The sequence below is a fragment of the Anabrus simplex genome, chromosome 1 (genome assembly GCF_040414725.1).
Source record: "Anabrus simplex isolate iqAnaSimp1 chromosome 1, ASM4041472v1, whole genome shotgun sequence".
Classification (NCBI taxonomy): domain Eukaryota; kingdom Metazoa; phylum Arthropoda; class Insecta; order Orthoptera; family Tettigoniidae; genus Anabrus; species Anabrus simplex.
The window spans coordinates 313,427,363-313,451,299 of NC_090265.1; the positions used below are offsets into that span (position 1 = coordinate 313,427,363).

Here is a 23,937-nt window from a genome sequence, read left to right on the forward strand (position 1 = left end):
CTGAGACAAAGCTTTGCTGCTGAAAACCTCCTTTTTATTGCAGTAATAGCCTGTCAGTTTTGGCCATTATGTCACTAGGTGTTGAGAAATTATGAAGGTCATTTGTGCCAATATTAACTATCAGGGCTTCAGGATTTTCTTTAATACTGTCACTGTTTACATGTTCAGCAAGTTGACTCACTCGTATGCCTGGATAGCAGTACGCAATTCCCTCTTCAATTTTGGGTCCAACATTTCTTATCATCGAGTCCCCCACTATTACTGTACAGGCTTGTTTACGTACCGGTCACCGACGGGATTTTTTTTTGTCTTTTCGACACTGCAGCCGAGTCATGTTCTATGATTGCCTCATGACCATTACATTCTAACGCTTGAAAACTGTTTTGTGTCACTATATTACTATTTACAGAATCTTTAAATGCAACATGTTGCCGGTTAGGCCTAACATTCTTCGAGTTAACCTCTTTAAAATCATTTTCACATTGTCTCAGCATTTCAACATTATTTTGTTTAAAGTTCTTCAATTCCAGCAGAGCATTTTCTAGATCCGTTGATAACATTTTAATTATTTCATCTTTGGATGAGAGTTCAAGTTCCAGATCTCTTATTCTAAACCTCAAATGCGAGGAGTCCAAAGTGAGGTTATCGGAAACGAGATCGTCTACCGGATCCGACACTTCGCTACCAAACGTATTCTTAAATACGCACTCATAAGAAGCATTAAGACTATTAAGACTAGCATTACTTCCGTGAATAGATCCATTGCACTTCATACACATATTATTACCAAACACATCACCACTCGGAGAAAAAACTAAATCACTGTTTACCGCCATGTTGCTTGTTGATGTCTCAATACTTTCCACATAGCAGATCTTGGTACTGAATCAAAGGCTTTTTCCAGATCATAGAAAACTAAATACAGAGGCTGCTGTTGCTCTCTGCATTTTTCTTGGAGTTGTCTAGCACAGAAAATCATACCTGTTGTGCCTCTGGAGGTTCGGAAACCACACTGAGACTCAGGCAAAATCCTCTCCGAGATAACTTGGAGCCAGTTTAATAGAATTCTTGTGAGAATGTTGTCATTAATGCTTTCACGGCCCATATTTAAAGACATGATACTGTATAGGTTTTTGGGTTTATGCCGTGTCAAGAAAATAAGGTGAAGTTTGCAGGGAACTGTGCTCTGCATCCTCAGAAGAAATCTCGACTGTCCACGAGAAAGGCTTCTTAAACAATGACACTTTAAATTTGGAACGTTATAATAGAAGTGGAAAATGGTACGTTCATTCGCCACCAGATGGCCCCCAGGATATGGCAACGCTAGTGTTCAAAGCGGAAGCTGACCGAACCATCACAATCAGTCTAAGCGGTTCACATAACATGTTTGCGTAACACATGACATTGGCAGGTGTATGACAGTCACAAGCCTGGAATGAAACATCTGGCGACGAGGAACGTACGAATTTGGAAAACACCGAGACGAAATAACAATAGTGAAGGGACCGGGAAGGGGTCTACCTACGTAAATTCTTAATGACTGGGAACCAGGTATTAAAAGGATGAGTGTGAAAAGTCTAGTCTTCAAGGGTATACCTTCATTTTGTATCAGTTCCAGAGGGATGTTATCAGAACCAGGAGCCTTTCTTCATTTTAGCTGATTGAGTACTTTGGTAAAGTCTCTATATGTGGACGGAACTGCCATCCATGGTTGTTGGGGCTGCACAGGGACATTACGAAGAAAGTCCTCAGCGACATTCGAGGCATGATTTAGAAGTGCAGAGAAATGTTCCTTCCAATGCTCTAAAATTTCTCCATTATCACTTAAAATGATGTTGTCAGAAGTCTTCAATGACCCTGATGAAGACCGAAGTGGACCATATATCACCTTATACCAGCATAGAAGTTTTGCAGGTCACCACATCACCATCAGCACCAGTCTTGCTATGTCTATACACCCCAAAAACATCAAGTTGTTTATCATCGTTCAAGTTAAGTCTTACACCTAGAAGTTCGTGTTTCTCATCCTTAACTTTTTTGTAATTTACAAATTCTTCTTTGACCAGTATGAATACTCCCCCTCCTACTCTTCCTAACATGTCTCTATGATAAACACTCCAGTTCCATAAGAATATTTTTGCATCCATAATATCTAACTGATTTTACATACTGCTGACTGAATACTTCTGCCTTCTGTATGTCTTCACATAACTCTCCCCTTGTTCATTAATGATCCATGGAATGACCTTCCTGGAACCTGTTTCTGCCTTAAAGAATCATCCATCTATATCCTTCTATTCCTCTCTAAAATTCATATGGCTGCCAATTATGTCTGACATCATGTTATCCTTAGTTGACTTTTTTGCTAAATTCAATTTCCTAGTAAGTTCCTTCAATCTCTTTTTACTCCTGCAATCATTCCTAACTCTCCTTCTAATCTGAACCTCCTTCTTAATCTCTTTATTTCCATGTTATAATGGGCCCTTACCACTTTTAAAGGTACATGAACTTTTTTCACACTCCTGAACAATTACTTTAAACAGATCCCATCGGCTGTTGACATTTTTATTTACCATTTTCCACTGATCATGCTTTCTTTTTTAATTTCCTCATGCCTTTCTTAACAACCATATGATATTGCCTAGTCCTAATTTTACAACCTTCCTTTCTATCACATTTATTTCTAACTAGCAAGATACCCGTGCTTCACTATGGTATTATACAGAAATTCATAACTGAATGCTTAACATTTTATGTATAATCCACCAAAATTCGTGATCTGACTCGTTTTCCAAGAGATTATGGCAAAGTTCCTCCCATTTTAAAATCTTTCTTTCCAGCAATCGGTTTCATACTTCCCGGGCTAGCTCCAGGTATTCCGCCTGGTCAGTTGGGTCCCTAAATCTTTGGCATCTTTTCCTATAAGCATTTTTAATATGGATGAAATCCTCGAAGAGATCCGGCTAGTGTTGTTTTGGGTGGCATGGTGGTACTGAAACCGCGGCCGGACTGCATTCGTAGTCATTACCTGGCCAGGACCAGTTTCCAGCGCGATCCGCACATTTTGACGATGGTCCAGAACGTTATTATTACTATTATTATTATTATTATTATTATTATTATTATTATTATTATTATTATTGATGTTCTAGATCCCGCAGCAAGATGCAAGACTGCTACTTGGCAGTAAATTACATCTGCTGCCACTGTCATTGCTGAAAATGTGACCAGCACCATTGTCGCGCGTAGGCAAGTGCGTGGGATTTCTGGCGATACGGATGATATATGGTACTTCTGTGCATTACTGGCCTTATTATAGAGGTGAACAATTGCATAGTCAAAGTCATTCCTATCCTTTATTTCAAATGTGTTTAAATTTTTATTTATATGCCAGACGAATCTACTGTAATCTAACTTTAAGTTCCCCAAAGGAAAAGATGGCTCTTGAAAACGAACCCAGGAAAGATTTAAAATGATTGGTTTATGATCAGAATCAAGTACATTATGAACAGTAAAATCAATTGGTCTCAACTCCTTTTTCACCCCACCGCCATTAAGTTGATTTACCCCCCTCCCTCCAAAAAAGAAGGCGTGTTTCTATATGTTTAAAGGAGATTCTAAATACCAATGTATTTTTCACTTCCCTTCACACTCACCCCCTTAAGTCAACTTTCCAGAAAAAAAAAAATACTTGTTTCTTTATTAGTAAAGGATCTTCTAAATACCAATTATCATGACTGAAACATCTTCAGTTTTTGTGTCCTCATAAAAGGAATTCAACTCCTTTTCACCCCCCCCCCCCAAGATGATTTTCCCCCAACAATGCATTCTTCTTTGTTTTTAATGGAGATCCGAATACCAATCTTCATGTCTGTAACAACTTTAGTTTTTATACAATTCATTCAATTAATTTTTCAATTCTTTCACCCCCCTTAATTGGATTTTCCTAAATCAAAGGAATACGTGTTTCTTTTCTTTTAAAGCAGATTCTAAATACCAATTTTCACTTCTGCAACATCTTTAGTTTTTGAGATAATAGTTCTTCATACAAATAATTCAACTAATTTTTTAATTCCCCCTCCCCCCCCAAGTGGATTTCCAAAAAAAAAAAAAATACATATTTCTTTATTTTCTAAGGAGATTCCAAATACCAATTTTTGCATCTGTAACATCTTCAGTTTTTGAGATATCAGTATCCTAATAAAAATAATTCAACCCCATTTTCAGTCGTTTTTATCCCCCACCCAAGTGGTTTTTCCAAAAACAAAAAATACATGTTTCTTCATTTTTAAATAGAGATTAAAAATACCGTTTTTCACTTCTGTAACATGTTGAGTTTTTGAGATATACTGTAGACATGCTCATTTTAAAATTTCAATGCCCCCCCCCCCCTTTTTTTTTTTGCAAGTTGCTTTTACGTCGCACCGACACAGACAGGTCTCATGGAGACGATAGGACAGGAAAGGGCTAGGAGTGGGAAGGAAGCGTCCATGGCCATAATTAAGGTACAGCCCCAGCATTTTCCTTGTGTGAAAATGGGAAACCCCGGAAACCATCTTCAGGGCTGCCGACACTGGGGCTCAAACCCACTGTCTCCCAAATACTGGATACTGGCTGCACTTAAGTGACTGCAGCTATCGAGTTTTTTTTTTTAGTTCCCCTTAAGTGGAGTTTCCGAAAACAAATCATATAAGTTTCTTTACTTTTACAGGAGATTCCAAATACCAATTTTTACGCCTGTAACATTTTACATTTCTGAGATATACTGTAAATATAGTCTCTAAAAATTCACCTCACTTGTCACTCCTGTTTAACCCCCATTAACTGTAATATCTTCAGTTTCTGAGATATAAGTATCCTCATTAAAGGCATTCAAACCCTTTCTTCACCCCTTCTAGTGGGATTTTCCAAAAACAAACAAAAAAAAATGTATTTCTTTATTTTTAAAGGACATTCCAAATACCAATTTTCATGTCTGTAACATCTTCAGTTTTTGAGATATCAGTATCCTAATAAAAAGAATTCATGATGCTAAATACCACTTTTTACATTTGTAAACTTGTAAAGTTTTGAAATATAGATACAACACTCATTTTAAAAATTCAACCCCCTTTTCACTCCCTTAGTGACGGAATTTCCAAAAATCCTCCCTTAGCAAGCACCTACACTGTAATATAAATGTATCCTTAAAATTTTATTTCTTTATGTCCAGTAGTTTTGGCTTGTCAATGGTGAATGAGTCAGTCAGTCAGTCAGTCAGTCAGTCAGGACATGTTCTTTTATATATATAGCCCTACGATAAAAACAGTCTCATGATTACTTACATCATTTAACACTTCAGTTTATCTATAAAGCTCATTTAGTTTTTTCAGTACCATATCTAGAATATTTTTCCCTCTAGAAAGTTTCTGGTTCAGCTGTCCTTCTCATATTAACTTATTCACCATTCGCTGGTTATGCTTCCTGTCCTTTGCATTCCCTTCCAGTTCTCTGTCATGATGTTCCTTTCTGTGTTTTTTTCCGCATCCATAATATCACTTCTCAGCCAAGATTCAATTCCTATTTCAATATCTAGCAAATATTTATCTATTAAATTAATTCTATTCCTTCCTTTTCAGTTCTTCAACAGTTTAACACTAACAATTTTATGTCATCCTGACTTGACTTCCTACTTCCTATTCTGTCATCACCACTCCCTAGTCCACCCTGTTTCCCTGAAGGTACCTCCCGATAACTCTTTTAAACAAATCCCCGAACTTATATGCATCATTGCGGTTCAAGTGAAGGCCATCTGAATGTAGATCCGTATCTCCTACCCAACCATTAGGATCTACAAATTTCACTCCCAATTTCCTACATACCCATTTCATTGTCTCATTTAAATCCCTAATCACCCTCCTGTCAGTATCTCCCCTACACAGTATTCCACTGATAACTATCTCTGCTCCCTTAAACTTTTTCCATGCTGCCATAACCAGATCCTGCACATCCCCAACTACTTCCTGTTAGTACCAATGTGGAAAATGACCACCTTCTCCGTACCCTCCTCTTTCCATTCTATTTTCCTCAACATCTGCCCTAACCTAATTCCTGGATAACACTCTACCTTGGTTCCCTTTCCTTCACACACTTTCCACACATGCTTAACAATTGAGTCACCCATGACCAGAAACCCAACCCCACCCTCCTCATTAGATCACCTCCTCTCCTGGCATTTCTTCACATCCCTGATGCCTGCAAAACCTACTTCCTCCTCCCTTTTCTCTCTCTCTCTCTCTCTCTCTCACTACCCTGATTCATCTCCCTCTTCCTATCCTCTACTCTACGTTTGCCTTTCCTACAGTTCCCTTTCCTCTTGCCTCACACCTCGTCTGTAACACTTGCCTGATATCCAAGTTTTCTCTGCTGATCTACCTGCAGTGAGTCATACCGATTCCTCACCGATACCTCTCCTGTCATTTTATCAGTGCTTTAGTTGAGCTGGTAAGGAACAATATTCTGTACAGGGAGAAAATGATTTTGTTTCAGGTTACTGGAAAGAAATTACATACCATTGTGCCATACTGTCTCTCAAAAGATTCTGTTCAAGGGATTAGGGTCATAAACAATAAGATATTTTCAAAACCAATGACTTTGAGATATTCCTACAAGTTATTCATGTAATTCCTATTTCTTCACCAAAGTGAAGGTCATTCAGTGCAATGAATGAAAAAAGAGGAACTCTCTTCAGATTGAAAGAGTAAGCAGTCTAGTGTTTATTTCCTGCCTTGTATTTCCTTTCATGGCTGATGAAGGGAAAAGGGTCAGCAGATGGAACTGCTTGCAGGAAATGTGAAATGGGAAGTGGCCATACATACAAGGGTATACAGTATTATGGAAGATCCTAAAGTAAGGTGAGTACCACCAAAAATGTTATCCCAACTAAAGAACTGCAATCCATCTTCCCTCAGAACCTGACTGACACCTTATGAGGTGTAAGGTGTACGCAACATTAACCTGCCTCCAACTGAGTGTAGAATTTCTTCCACATTCTTATCCCACCATACCTCCTGTGGGGGGAGTCAGCAGAATACACGTACCGTATCCCCTGCCTATTGTAAGAGGCGATAAAGTGGGTCCTGGGGCTCTCAATTTGGAAGCGCAGGTTGGCGACCGTGGGTCCCCTAACTGGGACTGACATTGCTTACACTTGTGTCAGACTCCTCACATTCCATTTTTCCTATCAAACCTCTCTTAGTCAACTCCCGTTCTTCATACCCCAGCAGTATTAGGCTTGCAAGGCTAATTCCTCATGCATGCCCTTCATGGCCCTTTCCTTTCTTTTGCCAATACATTGGAAGTGTCAGACCTCCTCCTTTTACTTTCTAATTATTGTTAAAAGAAGACAGTTGCCCAGTTATACATACTCTTAAAACAATAATCACCACCACCTGTCCAACCTCCTTTGATTAACTTGCGATCTATTCTTATACATACAGTAGGCTAATAGATGTGTGGAAGCTTGCAATTCTTTCATCTTTCTGCCTATCATAGTCCTTGGGGTTGGGGATCTCATGTTAAATCCTTTTAAACTAAATCATCAATCAAATCCATTGGGTAGTTCAGAATGTGCAAGACATTATAATAAGGACAGACAGAAACACACACTCGCCTGGTATCGTAGCTCTACCACTTGGGACTTCAAATCATCCAATTGAGCATAGTTATAGGTTGCCGTTTTGGTTATCATAGTTACTGGTGATGTCTTCGTACTAGTCATATGGAATGGCTTTGATCCAGCAACCGAAAATTTTGAAAGCCACTTGCTTTTGAAGTATACAGCATTGATGAGGATCATTTTTGAATCTGAATGAATTTCACCTGAAAATAGATCATTTCCTATAAGGAACTCTTAAAAGATCACTTTTAAATGGAATGTGGCTGAGACTATTTGTTACTGAAAGTATGAAATTATTTGTAAATGCCCTTTTTTAAACCAGTAACTATATGTAGATTTAATTCTTCTAGTCTCCTATAAACAGATAATTAATAGGTTAGTATACACAGTGGAATTGTGTACCATTAACTGGGTTAACTATGACCACAGGGGTGACTAGGTCAAAATCTAGTACTAATATATTACATAAAAGTAAATCTGCTTGGAATTCAGGCAAAATTCTTAAAAATCCACAGTTTTCAAAAATGTATTACATAAGTAGGCCTCTTATTACTTTTAATCAAGTTTGGACCATAGTCACCTCAGTTGATGGTCACTGCATCTGAAGGAAAAGGATGTTTGTAGTCCACTTTAAAATAATACAGTTTTGAGTAAAATATTGGGATTTCATATTCTCAAGAATACCTGCAATGGTTCATTTTTGTTATTGAGACAGCTGTTGTAATTGTCTCATTCCAATCTGCCTTCCAGTTATAGGTCTACTTCTACTTATCCAACTCCTTGGCTGTATGCTCAGCATTATGGCCTTCATTTCAGAGGGCCTCGAGTTCAATTCCTGTCCAGGCTGGAGATTTTAATCTTAAATGGTTAATTCTCCTTGTTCAAGGACTGAATATTTGCACTGTCCCCAACATCCCTGCAACTCATACACCAAAAACATGGTAATAAAATCCTCCTCCACAATAAATTGCAGTTTCCTTTACAAGAGCTACACCAAGCTAGCAATAGCCACACAAAATTATTACTATTACTTCTCCTTAAAGCAATAACCACACCACCAATATCATGATCTTCTCTTTCTTTATTTTTTTTGTTACCTTTGATTAATGTTAATAGAGAATGGTTATCCATTCGTACTTTCTCTTAAAAGAATAATCACCACCATTTTCACCACTTTTGCTGCTATCTTCATTCGTTAATTATCACCTGTAGGTATCCATTGCCTGTTGTAAGAGGTGACTCCCCAGAAACTCTCAGCTTGGAAGCACGGGTTTGTGACTATAGAGTGCCTACTTGAGTCAGACTCCTCACTTTCCTTTATCCTATCAGACCTCCCTTGACTACCTCTTGTTCTCTTGTGACCCCAATGGTATTAGCTTTGCGAGGCCTATGGAGTCTTTCATTTTCATGCCCTCCGTGGACCTTCTCTTTCTCTTTTTTTAAACCTTCATTCTTCAAAGGGACAGATCTCTTTTACTTTCTCCTCTGATTAGCATTAAGAGAGGACGGTTGCCCAGTGCTACTTCCTCTTAAACCATTAATAACTATCACCACCATTTGTTTGAAGATCCCTATTCTTCCAGTGTTACTCCTCATTCTTATTTTTGCACATACTCCATGATAGAACCAAGTTTCAAGTCCCAGGGTACCAAGTCCACACATTCAATAGTATTAGTATTAGTCACCTCCTCTATCTGGATAATTTCCTGGTATCCAGCAATCTTCACATACTGTACTGCTGACTGAATACTTCTGCTTTCTGAATTTCCTTGCATACACACTTCCCTTGTTCATTAATGATTCCTGGAATGTCCTTCTTGGAACCTGTTTCTGCATTAAAGTACCTATACATACCCTTCCATTTTTCAATAAAATTTGTATGACTGCCAATTATGCTTACCATCATGTTATCTTTAGCTGACTTCTTAGCTAGATTCAATTTTCTAGTAAGATCCTTCAATTTCTGGTTACTTCCACAGCCAACTCTATTTCTTTCCAACCTGCACCTCCTTCTGAGTCTCTTTACTTCTCTGTTATAATACAGTGGGTCTTTATCACTCCTTACCACCTTTAAAGGTACAAACCTGTAATCACATTCTTCAACAACTGCTTTAGACCAATCCCATACTCTGTTTACACTTTTATTTACAGTTTTCCGCCGATCATATTTACGTTTTTAAAACTACTTCATGCCTGTTCTATCAGCCATACGGTACTGCCTAAAGGTCCTACTTTTAAGACCTTCCTTTCTATCATATTTATTTTTAACTACAACAAAAACAGCTTTGTGATCACTAATACCATCTATTTTTTGGTTTCTCTATCGAGCTCATCTGGTTTTACCAGCACCACATCCAGAATATTCAACCCTCTGGTTGGTTCCATCACTTTCTGAATCAGTTGTCCTTCCCAGATTAAACTATTTGCCATTTGTTGGTCATGCTTTTTGTCATTCGCATTACCTTCCAAACCGACATTTGGTAAATTGAGATCACCCACTAAAATCACATTCCCTTCCATATCGTTTCCCACATAGCTGATTATCTTATCAAATAATTTGGAATCAGCATCTGCACCACCCTTTCCAGATCTGTACACTCCAAAACATCAAGTTTCCTATTATCTTTAGAAGTGAGCCTTACACCTAGGATTTCATGTTTGTCATGTTTAACTTTTTTGTAGCTTACAAATTATTCTTTCACCAGAGTGAATACTCCCCCTCCTACCATTTCTATCCTATCTCTACAATGAACACTATAGCTGCGTGAGAAAATTTCAGCATACATTATATCATTTTTCGGCCATGATTGAACTCCTGTTAACATATCTGGTAAATATATATCTATTAAATTAATTCTATACCTTTCTTTACAAACTTCTACAGTTCAACACTAACATTTTTATGTCACCCCTACTCGACTTCCAAATCCCTGTACCCTTATCACCACTCCCTAGACCACCCCGTTTCCCTGAATGTAGCTCCCTATTGTACCCTAAATGGTCACATGTATGAATCCACCCCGATGTTTCCTGGGCGCATGTGTGTCGTCATCATGATGTGTTCTTTGGACCACACAGTAATACTGGGAAGGGATAAATCTTTCTGCTCAACGACTTTGGACATGGAAGGGAAAAAAACAGACACAGAGAAGAACTTTGTTCTCTTTACATCCTGCAATACCGTCTTTACAATAGCAAAGTATCTGTACATTGTTAGTTGTTTGAAATCTTGAGAAGGTTGTTGTAATGAAGTTAGATAAGATTTAAACATGTGTTCATGAACTTTACTTTGTTCAAGACAGTAGTTTCTACCACATCAAACTGGGCGCTTGGATTTTCAACACTAACCCACAATAATGTGAACATGCAAGCGCTATAGTGTATGAAAATGTTAGAGCATTTGTTAAATTGTTAAATTGAACAGAAATCTTGAAGTATGACAGTAGAAGCCCATACACATTTGGATGGGGAAACTTGGAACATTAACGTGAGTTACTTTGAAATGAACTGCCAAACGCAGAGAAGTAACACAAAATTAGTGTAAATATCCAGGGATTTTTTTTACCAAAACAATGTTCTTGTGTTTTACAAACTGTGGCACGTGCACGTCAATTCTTGACATATGGTCAAGCTACATTTTCTTTCATGTGCATTCATTCTACAAAGTGTGACATGTGCACGTCGATTATTACAAGTGATTATTTTCATTTTGACCGTATTGAAAATCAATTATTAAATGTTGAACATTAATTTATGGAAACCACCTATTCAATACTGGTTAAGTCCTTATTGACTATAACAATGTCATTACATTACATGTTCAACATTTAATAATATGTGCATGTCAATCCTTGACATATAGTCAAGCTACATTTTCTCTTCTGTGGTTCATCATGTTGAACTTGAGTGTGTTTAAACATTAATAGTTTATAATGCAAAGTGGAAAGCAGATATACATAATTATTTCAACAGAGGTTATCTTGTGTTAAAGTACAAAGTTAAGTTACAATCACCTTATTTTACTCATGGTATTAGATATCGAACAAGTTTGAGGTGATCATTTCGCGAAAGTGAAGTGAAAATCTGTAAGTTCATTTCATCGTGGCACAAGATCATCAAGGATTAAGGCATCATATTTTGACCTGGAAGACTTCACAAAGATGCCTGCATCCATTTTTACCTGGATTCGGCATGGGATAGGAGATATAGATGTTGATTCCCATAGGGAATCTGAAATATTTGTCCTGAATGAGCAAATTTATAATACCAATATAAATGGTCCGTTATTGGACATTATAAATTTTCCAGCTAGCTCATTCTTGGTTGCCAGCGTTTCGCCCTCGTGTGCTAGGGTGGGCTCATCAGTTGGTACCTAGCACACCTACCAATACGCTGGTTGCCAGCGTTTCGCCCTCGTGTGCTAGGGTGGGCTCATCAGTTGGTACCTAGCACACCTACCAATACGCTGGCCTCCACGGTATGCACTAGCCAGCGTATTGGTAGGTGTGCTAGGTACCAACTGATGAGCCCACCCTAGCACACGAGGGCGAAACGCTGGCAACCAAGAATGAGCTAGCTGGAAAATTTATAATGTCCAATAACGGACCATTTATATTGGTATTATGGGATAGGAGTTCGATGACGACCAACCAACCACCAACCCTTTTCAGTCCCAAGATGGAAGCTTAAATCTTGGAAGAGAGCTGAAGAGTAACACACATGTCATAAAGGACTTCCAAAAGGGACAGCAATAGGTATGAATCATGGAGACCGCCATGACAACATGGTGGGGGCAGAAGATCTATTGAGATATTTTTTTTTATCCTACTTATTGTTTTCCTTCAAGTGAAATCATGTCATAATTAATTGCCACAATAGCAGCATGACATTTGTTTACATGATGACAGGGATGAGATTTTTTTTTTCATGAGTATTTTGGATTCAAATGGAGATGTTGATCAAATTTATATTTTCGAGTTCAAGCGATAACCAAACCATGTTTCAACCTTTACCATGAGTGTGAAGTTTAGATTCAGAATTTTTTTAAAATTAGTATACAACAATGCGTGCACTTTGGTAACAGTACATGTGAATTAATGCAAGCTTATTTTAGACTGGTTAATTAACATTTAAATATTTATGAATTACCTGGGTGAGTGTGATATCTGTAATGTAAGTATCATTGACCTATTTTCATAAGATGGTTATGGAGTACTAAAATATATGGTTTGAAGGTATTTAAATCAGACAATAAAGGACATTCAAGTGACTATGAGTGATAATAAAGTGAAGAATTTAATAGCTGAATTATAACAGAAAAGGAAGTAAAGCCACAGCTGATTATAAAGCTTATGTTCTATTATTCAGTTGAAAGATAAGGCCAAGGTAAATTCTTACTCATAGCACAATTTTGGTTTATCAGTACTATAACTTGCCAACAAAGGAGGGAAAAGCACTGTGTGAAAGATATGTCATTCTGTTTGAAATCAGTTTTATTTTTATTTTTGATGAATGTTTGCCTGAATTTGTCAGTATAATTATGATAGGCTGATAACTGTTATATTTGGTATCACGCTGGATTTGTGATGTAATGTTATTTTCCAAATTTTGTCTTTTGTAATATACGTATATTCTTAGATTTTTTTTCTCATTCAATTATAACCTTCTCTTTGCGAGTCTAGCCATCCCACAGCACTCAATGTTCCATACTGACCTATATCGACCCAAGATTTTCATGCTCACCTATCCTTAATTTCTTTTAGGGCACACTATATCCCCTCTAACAAACTTCCTAACTTATATGTACCACTGTGGTTCAAGTGAAGGCCATCTGAGGGCAGATCCCTATTGCCAACCACCCATTATGATCTAGAAATCTCATTCCCACTTTCTCACATAACCCTCACTTCCTGTTCTCCCCTATCTTTCCTGATGGCTACAGAAGCTACTTCCTCCTCCCTTTTCTCCCTCCCATGACCTTGTCCCATCTTTCTTTTCTTATCCTCTATTCTACATTTCACTTTCTTACTTTTTTCTTTTCTCCTACTTCCACACTCCTCAGCAATGGTTCCCTCTTCCTCATCTTTCCCCTGTTCTACCTGCAGTGATTCATACCAGTTTCTCACAGACACCTGTACTGAATTATGCTCTTCAATAAAACCCTTAGTCTGCAATATACTTCCCCTTAAAACATTAGACCACCTGTCTTCTACAATTTCCCCCTTTCCTTCCCATCCCTCTTGTATACCTACCATATCCTGTACATTGTTTGAGGGAGCCCTACCTTTCTTCCTGTCCTCTGAGAGAATGCTGATTATCTCCTTCAAACTCTCCAACTCCTCCCTCATACTCTTTAATGTCTGGGCCATACCTACAGTTCCTACACTTGCACTCCTTATCCATTCTTTACAGAAAATTGAGAAAAAGAAAAGAAACAAAGATTAAAAAACTTATTCTTGCAAAAAACCAAAGGATTTTTTTTTAAATCTAGGATAGTACACAAACATCACACAACAATAAGTTATTTAATATACTAACTACACTACAATTCTACTCTGTCATGTTATATTATTACATTATTTTTTACCCTACAAAACCATAACAGAATGAAAATTGCTGTTAATTACTGAATATCAAAAGGAATACGTATTTACCTGTTACAGCCTGACATTCAATTTTCTTGTATTTCTTATCTACTGACATCAATGTCCTGTGTCCCTCATGTGGTTGGCCGTTGCAGAAAGGAAGGCATCCATTCGACTCCATCTACATAGTGAATTTTATTGATGGATGTTGCTGATTTAGGTGGTTTAGGAATAGATGTTCTCAGGACCTTCTGTCCAGACCACAAATGCATCATCAACATACCTCCACCATATCATAGGATTGACGGGCACTGAAGCAATAGCCTCGTCCTCAAAATGCTCCATAAAGAAATTAGCCACTACGGGTGAAAGTGGACTTCCCATAGATAAATATATATCTATGAAATTAATTCTATTCCTTGCTTTACAATACTTCAACAGTTTATCACTAACATTTTTAGGTCATCCTTATTTGACTTCCGGATCCCTGTACTCTTATTACTTCTCCCTAGTCCACCTCATTTCTCTGAATGTACCTCCCTGTAACCCTTCTGAACAAACATCCTATACATACCACTGCAGCTCAAGTGAAGGCCATCTAAGTGCAGATTCCTATCTCTTATCCACCCACTAGGATCTAGAAATCTCACTCCCAGTTTTGCACAGAACCACTATATAGTCTATTTAAATGTCCTGTAATCATACTACAGGATTATTATTATTATTATTATTATTATTATTATTATTATTATTATTATTATTATTATTATATAATTCGCTGGGGCCATCAAGGACCACGTTAAGTCTTGTTACATTTGACACTGAACTTGGCCTTCTTTAGAGCCCAAATTTCCCTCATTCTTTGTGAGTGGGCCTGCTTATGCTCCTCTGTCCAATGGGCACCGTGTCTTCTCTTCGGTTGCTTGTCTCGGTTTAGCCTGTTCATTAATATTTTCTTGCAGAAGCAATCTCTGTTAAGGGTGTCTTCAGCCGAGATATGTAGCATTTGCAGGTCTTCTTTGGTATTTCTAAACCAGGGAATTGTGGTTTTGGGGTTTGAATAAAAAAAAGTGAAAGATTTCTTTGTAACTTTCTTCCATCTATTCTTTTCAGATGACCGTAAAATCGTGCCCATCTTTTTCTGATTGTGTCGGTAATTTTCTCTATTTTGCTGTAGACTTCCTCGTTGGATCTCTTTTGATGGGTTCCATTTCTGCACTTTGATCCCAAGATTCCTCTCACAATTTTGCGCTCTTTTTTCTCCAGTTCTTCAAGGAGTCCTTTGTTGGCATTTAGAGACAGGGTTTCGGCTGCATATAGAACTACTGGCTTCAGAGCTGTTTCACAGTGACGTATCTTGGTGTTTTGGGAAAGGCATTTTTGTTGTTGTAGATTGTGCGGGATGTTTGGTAGGCTATTTCCAGTTTGCGTACTCATTCCTGAAGTGCTTCTTTGTCCAGTCCATTTTTCATGATGATCTCACCAAGGTATTTGAATTTGTTGACTCCGGTGATGTCCCCATATTTTGTATGGAGTTTTAGTGGGGCCTCTTTGATGTTAGTCATTACTTCTGTTTTCTGAAACGATATCCGCAGACCAGTTTGTTCGGCAATTTCCTTTAACATTTCAACTTGAGCTCTAGCAATTTCTATGTCGTTTGAGAGAACAGCAATATCATTGGCAAATGCTAAGCAGTCTGTTGTGATCCCCTTGGATTTGGTTCCTATTCTTAATGGACTGTAGTTGGTTTCCTGTAATCTCACCTGCCAGGTTCTAATGATCTTTTTCAAGAATGCAGAATGCAGTTGAAGAATATCGGGGATAGCCCATCACCTTATCGGACTCCTGTTTTGATGTCAAAGGAATGCGAGACACATCCGTGAAACTTCACCTTGGATTTTGTATTGGTCAGGGTGGTTCTAATTAATGCCAACAGTTTCAAATCAACTCCAAATTCATTTAAGATGTTTAGCAGGACTTCCTGGTCAATGGAGTCGTACACTTTCTTGAAGTCCACAAAGACAGACACATACTGCTTGGACCTTAGTGTACAATATCTGATGATCGTTTTGAGATTTTGAATGTTCAGCTGTTAAGTGACCTTTTCTGAACCCTCCTTGGTATTCACCTATTTGATGTTCGACTTGTGCTTCCAAATGCTCCAGGATGGCAAGTGATAGAATTTTGTAAGTCACGGGTAGCAAAGATATTCCTCTGTAGTTGTTGATGTTCTTCATGCTGCCTTTTTTGTGTAATGGACAAATCAAAGCTATTTTCCAATCTTCAGGTAGGGTCTCCTTGTTCCAAATTTCTTCTATTTATTTTTGCAAGATATCAAGTGATTCCTCTGGGGCATATTTCCATAGTTCTGCTACTACTGAGTCTTCCCCCGGCGCTTTGTTATTTTTGAGACGGGCAATGTGGCGCTTGATTTCATCTGTCGGGTGGTCTGGAATCTGTGTACCTGAGTAAGGGTTCCTTGGTCTCAATGGGGCTTTGCGGTTTAGAGCAATTAAGTAAATTCTTGAAGTAGTCTGCCAGAATGCTGCAATTTTCTTCATTTGACGTCGCCAGTGTGCCGTCCTTTCACTCAAAGCATAGAGATGGTGTTTTATAGCCAGTGAGTTTGCGTTTGAAGGCTCTGTAGTACTCTCTTTCATTCTTCCTAAAGTTTTGTTCTATCTTTTCAATGAGAGATTTTTCGTATTTACGTTTCTCAGTTCTGAACACCCTAGCTGCTTGGGCACGCTGGGTTTTGTAGGTTTCCCAATAATCTTCTGATTTTGTAGTACTGCTTCCACACATTAAGTCTTTCTTTGAGGACTGATTCGCAGGTACCATTCCACAAGGCATGCTTTTTGCTTCTCTTGATTTCTGCAACGTCTTTGGCGGCCTCAACAAGGAGACTTTTGGTGTTGTTAAAGTCAGAGCCATTTGGTCTAGCCATCTCCTGGGACTCCTTGACCCTTCGCCGACGTTTACCATTGTCGAAGCATGTGATCTGTTTGGTTGTCTTCCTTGTGTTTGCAGGAATTGGTTTGAATTTGATCAGAGACATATAGTTTACAAAATAGGGAAGATACAAAATTTGTAAAAACTGAAACAGGGGAGATATTGACGCAAAGAGATGACATACTAAAAAGACAGGAAGAATACTTCTCAGAACTGCTAAATATTAAATACAGTGAGCTGGCAGAGGAGAAGGAGCAAGAAGAAACAATGGGGAAAGAAGAAGAACAAGAAAAGGAGATATCAATGTTAGAAATAGAGGAAGGCATACAGAAGATGAAGAGCAGTAAAGCAGCAGGAGTGAATAAGGTAACTACAGAAATGATAAAAGCAGTAGGACCAATATGGCTACAGTGGCTGTATAGATTATTTAAAATAATCTGGAGGAAGAAAGAGATCCCAGAAGAGTGGGGAAAGGGTTTAATTATCCTGATATTTAAAAACGGTGATAAAGAGGAATGTAAAAACTACAGATGGATCACCCTTATTGCCCATGTAGCCAAAATATTTGAGAGAGTATTGAAAGGAAGACTGAGGAGGAAGCTGGAAGGAGAAATGGAAGAAGAACGGTAAGGTTTTAGGAAGGACAGATAAACGATTGACCTGATTTTTACATTAAGACATATGATGGAGAAAAGATGGGAGTTTGGAAAAGACATAGTGATACATTGAGAAAGCTTATGACAGTGTGTCCAGACAATTGGTATGGGACACATTAAGGAAAAAACAAGTTAAGAGAGTGGAAGTGCAAATGATAAAAGCTATGTATAAAAACTGTGTTAGTAGTGTGAAGACTAGTACAGGAAAACAAAATGGTGGAAAGTTGAAACTGGTGTCCAACAGGGAAGTGTACTATCCCCCATACTATTCATCATAGTCATGGATAAAATTCATAAGAACATTAAACAGAGATTGGGAAGACAGGCAACAAAAGCCATGTTGTTTGCAGATGATATAGTGATATGGGGTGAAGATGAAATGGAAATGCAAATAGATGTATGGAATCAAGTGATAGAAAAATTTGGGATGAAAGTAAGCACAGAGAAAAGTAAAACAGTAGTGATGACAAGGGAAAGGAAGGAAGGAAGGAAGGAAGGAAGGAAGGAAGGAAGGAAGGAAGGAAGAGGAAAGATAATTCTGGAAGTGGTTAAAAGTTTAAAGAACTTGGGAAGTGTGATCACAGAAGTTGGAAAGATAATTGGTGAAACTGAGAAAAGAACACAACAAGCAAACAGCTTCTACCAGAGTGTAAGGGGTATTTTGTGGAACCAAGATGTCCTGAAGAAATGTAAGAAAGTGTTATATTCAACTATTATGAACCCATACTAACCTATACAGCTGGATTGTGGACTACAACAAAATGAGAGGAGAGTAGAATACAGGCAGCGGAGATAAAATTCCTAAGAGGCATCGAGGGCAAGACCAGAAAGATAGAATTAGAAATGAAGAGATAAGGAAAAGGACAGGAATTGTGAAACTTCAAGACATGATAGAAACAAAGCTAAAGTGGTATGGACATATGATGAGAATGGGAGAAGAGAGAGTGCCAAAGAAAGTTTTTTCAGAGAAGTTAACAGGAAAGAGACCATGAGGAAGACCCCGGAAGAGGTGGACAGATCCAGTGTGGGAGTGCATAGAGAAGAGGGGAGGAAAACCAGAAGATGTACTTAGAAAAGGAGAAGAGTGGTGGAGAGACAGACAGCGATGGAGGTCCTTGATTTACAACCCTACCCGGGAAGCTGGAAATGAAGATGATGATGATGATGACAAACATATGTCAACTTAAATTCTAGCTAACCATTACATGAACATGTTTCATTCCATTTTAGAACATCTTCTGCTTAAAAAAATTATATTAAGTACAAATATTGGCACATATAAAATAATAATAATAATAATAATAAAGAATTTATTGCAGCCAAATGGCCATAATGATACATATATGTCATATTCCTTTTAGAATTTGACCTACATAGTAATACAGCATATTTCCTAGTTCTGAGCAGTCATGTCACTCCTTGCTATATTCCACTATTGACCTGGTTTGGTTTGGGCTCGTGGTTATGTGGTAAGTTCCGCATGTATTGTTACATAGTTCACACGCGCAATTTTCATCTGGATCATGAAACACTTTTCGGGAGCAAATCTTGTGGCGAAAACCATGAACTGCAAGCCTGGTCATGACTTGTCTCATTTCGCACAGAGGTTGCGTCCATCTTCTGTCTAGCATTGCATTTGTTGTGTAGAATTCCATCGGTATATCCCGCTTTTAATTCTGTAGAATTTGGAGTAGCTTGTTGTAACTTTCCGTAGTAGAGTTATCCATAGATCCTCTATTAGGAACGCTTCTCTTGCAAGCTTGTACACCAGTCTCTGGTTGTCTTTGATACACCAAGGGCTCTTCTGAGAAATCTGGATTTTGTCTTTTCTATCTCTTCCAATTGCCTGTAGTTAAGGAATTCCCATGTTAGCTCGACTTCATATGTCAGAACGGGCAGCACCTTCGCTTGAAAAAGTGCCATTGCTGTTTCCAGTGAAATTAGATTTAGATGTCCAATGTCGTTTATAGCTTTTATTGTGGCGGCTGTTTTTGATCTTATGTGTAGCCTGAAGCTACATGTAGGGTAATTTGAAATTGTTGACTATTTTCAGTTCCTTGTCATTGCAGGTCACTTGGTCGGAAACTGCTGGCCTTCCACCATTTCGAAAAATTATAATTTCCATCTTGTCCTCATTGATTGTAACTTTGTTTTTCTGGGCCCAGTCACTTAATATGTCTACTGCCTTTTGAAAGTCATTTATCTGCTCTGAAGCTATTGCCATATCATCTGCATATATGTATAATTTTGCCTTTGTTGTTTCTCGAATTCTGTCACCAGCATCGTAGGTGAGCACATTAAATAGGTTGGGGCTCAGGGGATCACCTTGAAGTTCGCCATTTGTTTGCATTGTCCAGTTTGAATTCCCAACTCCGTCATAGACTTGTATGTAGATTTCTGCTAATATATTTGATACGAGGGTCGTCGTCGTCGTTCTGCCTGTTAGCGTTTCTAACTTGTTCATAAGTATCGTTCTGCTGACTAAATCAAAGGCCTTCGAGTAATCAACAAAGAGTACATAAAGTTTGCCATTAGGTTTCTCCAGCGTCATGGTTATATGTCGTAGTAGATTCTCTATTGCCATGAGTGTTGACCTTTGCTTACGGAAGCCACATTGCTCTTCTGGCAGCAGTGGGTCTATAATTACATTTATCCTGGATGTCAGTATCCCTGTTAATAGCTTCAGGACCAAGCTCAATAGCTGCAGTCGCTTAAGTGCGGCCAGTATCCAGTATTCAGGAGATAGTAGGTTCGAACCCCACTGTCGGCAGCCCTGAAGATGGTTTTCTGTGGTTTCCCATTTTCACACCAGGCAAATGCTGGGGCTGTGCCTTAATTAAGGCCACGGATGCTTCAGTCCCACTCCTAGCCCTTTCCTGTCCCATCGTCGCCGTAAGACTTATATGTGTCAGTACGACGTTAAAAAAAATAGAAAAAAAAAGCTTCAGGGCAACCGACTCCAATGCAATTCATCGGTATGAGTTTGGATCATCAGTGCTCCCCTTTCCCTTATACAGTAGCTTAATTGTTGATTTCTTCCATTCACTTGGTATTCACCCAAGTTCTAAATATTTGTTTAATAGCGCCATCCATACTGGTAACAGTTTATCTGTAGTTTGCTTGAGATGTTCAGTCCTGATTCTATCCGGTCCGGGAGATCTATTATTCCTCATTATCTGCATAGCCTTTAAAATCTCCATTTTTGTAATGGATTCTGTCATATCCTGGTCTTCTGGGGATCTGATTTTGGGTCTTGATTCTTTTGCACAGGTTACTTTCTTGATATGGTCTTTCCAGACTTCCATTGATATGCTGGGTTTTGATCATAGGACCCTACACTGGTCTGACTCTGCTTCCGTAATGACCTTTCTTTGTGCCTCTTCTATGTATTCTCTTTTCTTCTTTTTGAGCATGTCTTTATAACTTTTCCTCTGCTGGTATTCTTCCAATGTTTTGTTGTCTTTCTTTTGTCTCATGTTGTGAAGATTTTTCATAATGAGAACATTCAAGGTGATAATGCTCTTCTGTAGAGAATTAGAACACTGAACATGTCATTGCTCATATTGATAATATAGTTCATTGTGGCATTAGTCTTTAAAGGGAAGAAGTTCTTCTAAATATAAGATTGTTGTTGACATTATACAATGTACGAAGGTTGGAACTTAAATAGTGGCAACTATTTATTTGCAACAGATACAAAAGAGTTACATGTTAGCAACCTTTTCTGTCCTTCAATGTGGTCACCAGCCTTGTGTATAACCTGTTGCTAGTGATGTGGAAGTCGTAGTGTACCTTTAGCAGGGCCCGTTATGTTGATGGTGCGAATGAAGCGGTCTACTGCCTGTCAAATCTCTGCAACAGTTCTGTAGCATATGCTCACGAATCGTCTGGTTTTGATCACTGTCCAGTAATGCGGCAAGAGCACTTCTTCTTCACTCGTAGGACGACCTGCCCGATGAATGTCCGCCACAGTTTGCCGACCATCGTTGAGGCTTTTACCCAATGTGCCACTGTTCTGTAGAGGCCGATGACCTTCGATGTTGGGCCCCTTAAAACAACAAGCATCATCATCACTGTTCTGTAAGGCAATGCAGATCCCCAGCAAGCCTCTTGAAGACCTTGATGACAGTGTCATGCTGTATGACCTCTGGCACATTCAATCTTGATCCAACTCCGTTGTTCCTGTTTGGAAAACATAGTGACAATGTTATGTTAGACCGTTAGCTCACACGTGACTGTGTTTCTCTCACTTGTGCGCACACAGGTGATGTGGGAAGGGCGAGTCCATTTGCTCTGAGGTAAGGTAGGTATGTAACCAACGTGTGCTATCAGCGACAATATTAGATTCCGTTGCATAGCGTCTCCATAGCAGTATTGCCACTATTTAAGTTCCAACCCTCATACATTTCATTAACTTGTGATATGTACCGAGTTTTGAATTTTAAACTATATCACCCGGGGGAAATTTCTTAAGATCAAAACCTTGGCTGATTATCATTCCTGATTGGTGGGAGTCTGTACTGAAAGGAAATAAAATGTATTAGAAGGGAATAAAGAACCTCGTGAGTAAGTGGCAGTGCTGCGAGAAAAACAATCAAATGCTTACCTCACGGCCAACCCCATTATATTCCTCCTTCCCTTATGTTGTCAGCCGACTGACTGCGGATGTTGTGAGGTTGATCTGTAAGTGAAGGACAAAGCAGGGGAGTTTTCGAAAACTTGAGCTGTCATTTCATCATGGCTATCAGCTTTGCAGTCTCCAATGTTTTTAGCTGATAAATAAAGACAATACTCCACCCAGCCCTCACTGTCCCCAGCATGCAATACCATAATATGCTTGCCTCGCAATGTTGGGGACTTCAATATGCAATTACATGTTCCATCATTCCACCCTTTCTTCACAATGCCACGCGTGTTGTACCCAGTTTCATCTAAATAGACAACTCTGCAGCCCTTGGAATGAAACTTCCAGATATGTCTACGAATTTGTATCATCAAGCTACTGTTCTAGCAGATTCCATTAGTCTGCTTTTTCTTCAGAATGTGGAAACAAAACCTAAGTTTTATTAACAGCTGTCATAGAGTAGCTTTTTCATAAGGAAAGCCACACACATACTTCTCAAATATTTTAACAGTTCCTGTATGGTTGGCGACTTACCTTTAGTAACAAATGTATATTACACGTCTCATCAAGTTAACCTTATTATTATCATTGCACTCTTTTGGAGCTGTAGAACCCCTTAGTATAATTTTTCTAATAGTTTCTTGTCAAATTTCAACATTTTAACTGTCTCTGAATTTTAACACTTGCCTATGTCATTCTTGAGACATAAAAAACTTTCCAGTCTGTCAAATACACAAAATTTTAATATAAATTATAACACTATGAACATACCTGTAAAAAATACACACTATTATACAAAGAATGACATGTTTCATTCTACAAAAACAACACACTGCAGAGACACATCAGTAAGTGCAACCTCAACAGGAAAGACCCTTTCTTCAAGTCAGGAGTCTATGAACTCAAGTGCCAAGAACCTAACTGTAATGCCACATATATAGGACAAACAAAATGTAACTTCCACACAAGGTACAAAGAACATAAAAACACGATAAGATACGAGGGCAGATCAGAAAATAAGTTGCACTTCCCAGTTATGGCCATTTATTACACCACCTATACAACAGCAGCACGACTATAACGACATACACTGTAACGTCACTTTTTTACATAGTTTCCAAGAGACTCCAAATATTTCTGCGAACGCACAACCAACTTGTTGATGCCGGATGCATAGAATTTTCCTCCAGCGTTCTGCAACCACTCGGAGACAGCGGCCTTCACCTCCTCATCGGTCTGGAAACGTCGACCACCGAGCTCCGTTTTGAGCTTACCGAACAGATGAAAGTCACATGGCGCTAGGTTGGGACTGAAGGGTGGATGTTGCCAGACCTCCCACTTGAAACGCTGCAGCAGTGCTCTCGTTTGGCGGGCCTTGTGAGGTGTTGCAATATTGTGCAACAAAATCACACCGGCGCTCAATTTCCTCTGGCGCTTCTCTTTAATCGCTTTACGCAACCGGTG

At 38.7% G+C, this 23,937-nt stretch overlaps 1 protein-coding gene across 1 annotated transcript in view; it reads right to left on the reverse strand.

The window, feature by feature from the left end:
- Window positions 1–23,937, reverse strand: part of LOC136856732 (serpin B4-like) — a 304,832-nt gene that overhangs the window by 39,769 nt on the left and 241,126 nt on the right. Inside the window, exon 10 of the mRNA XM_068231104.1 lies at window positions 7,652–7,860. Within this exon, the coding sequence (XP_068087205.1) occupies window positions 7,652–7,860 (209 nt within the window). The remainder of the gene's footprint in view (window positions 1–7,651; window positions 7,861–23,937) is intronic.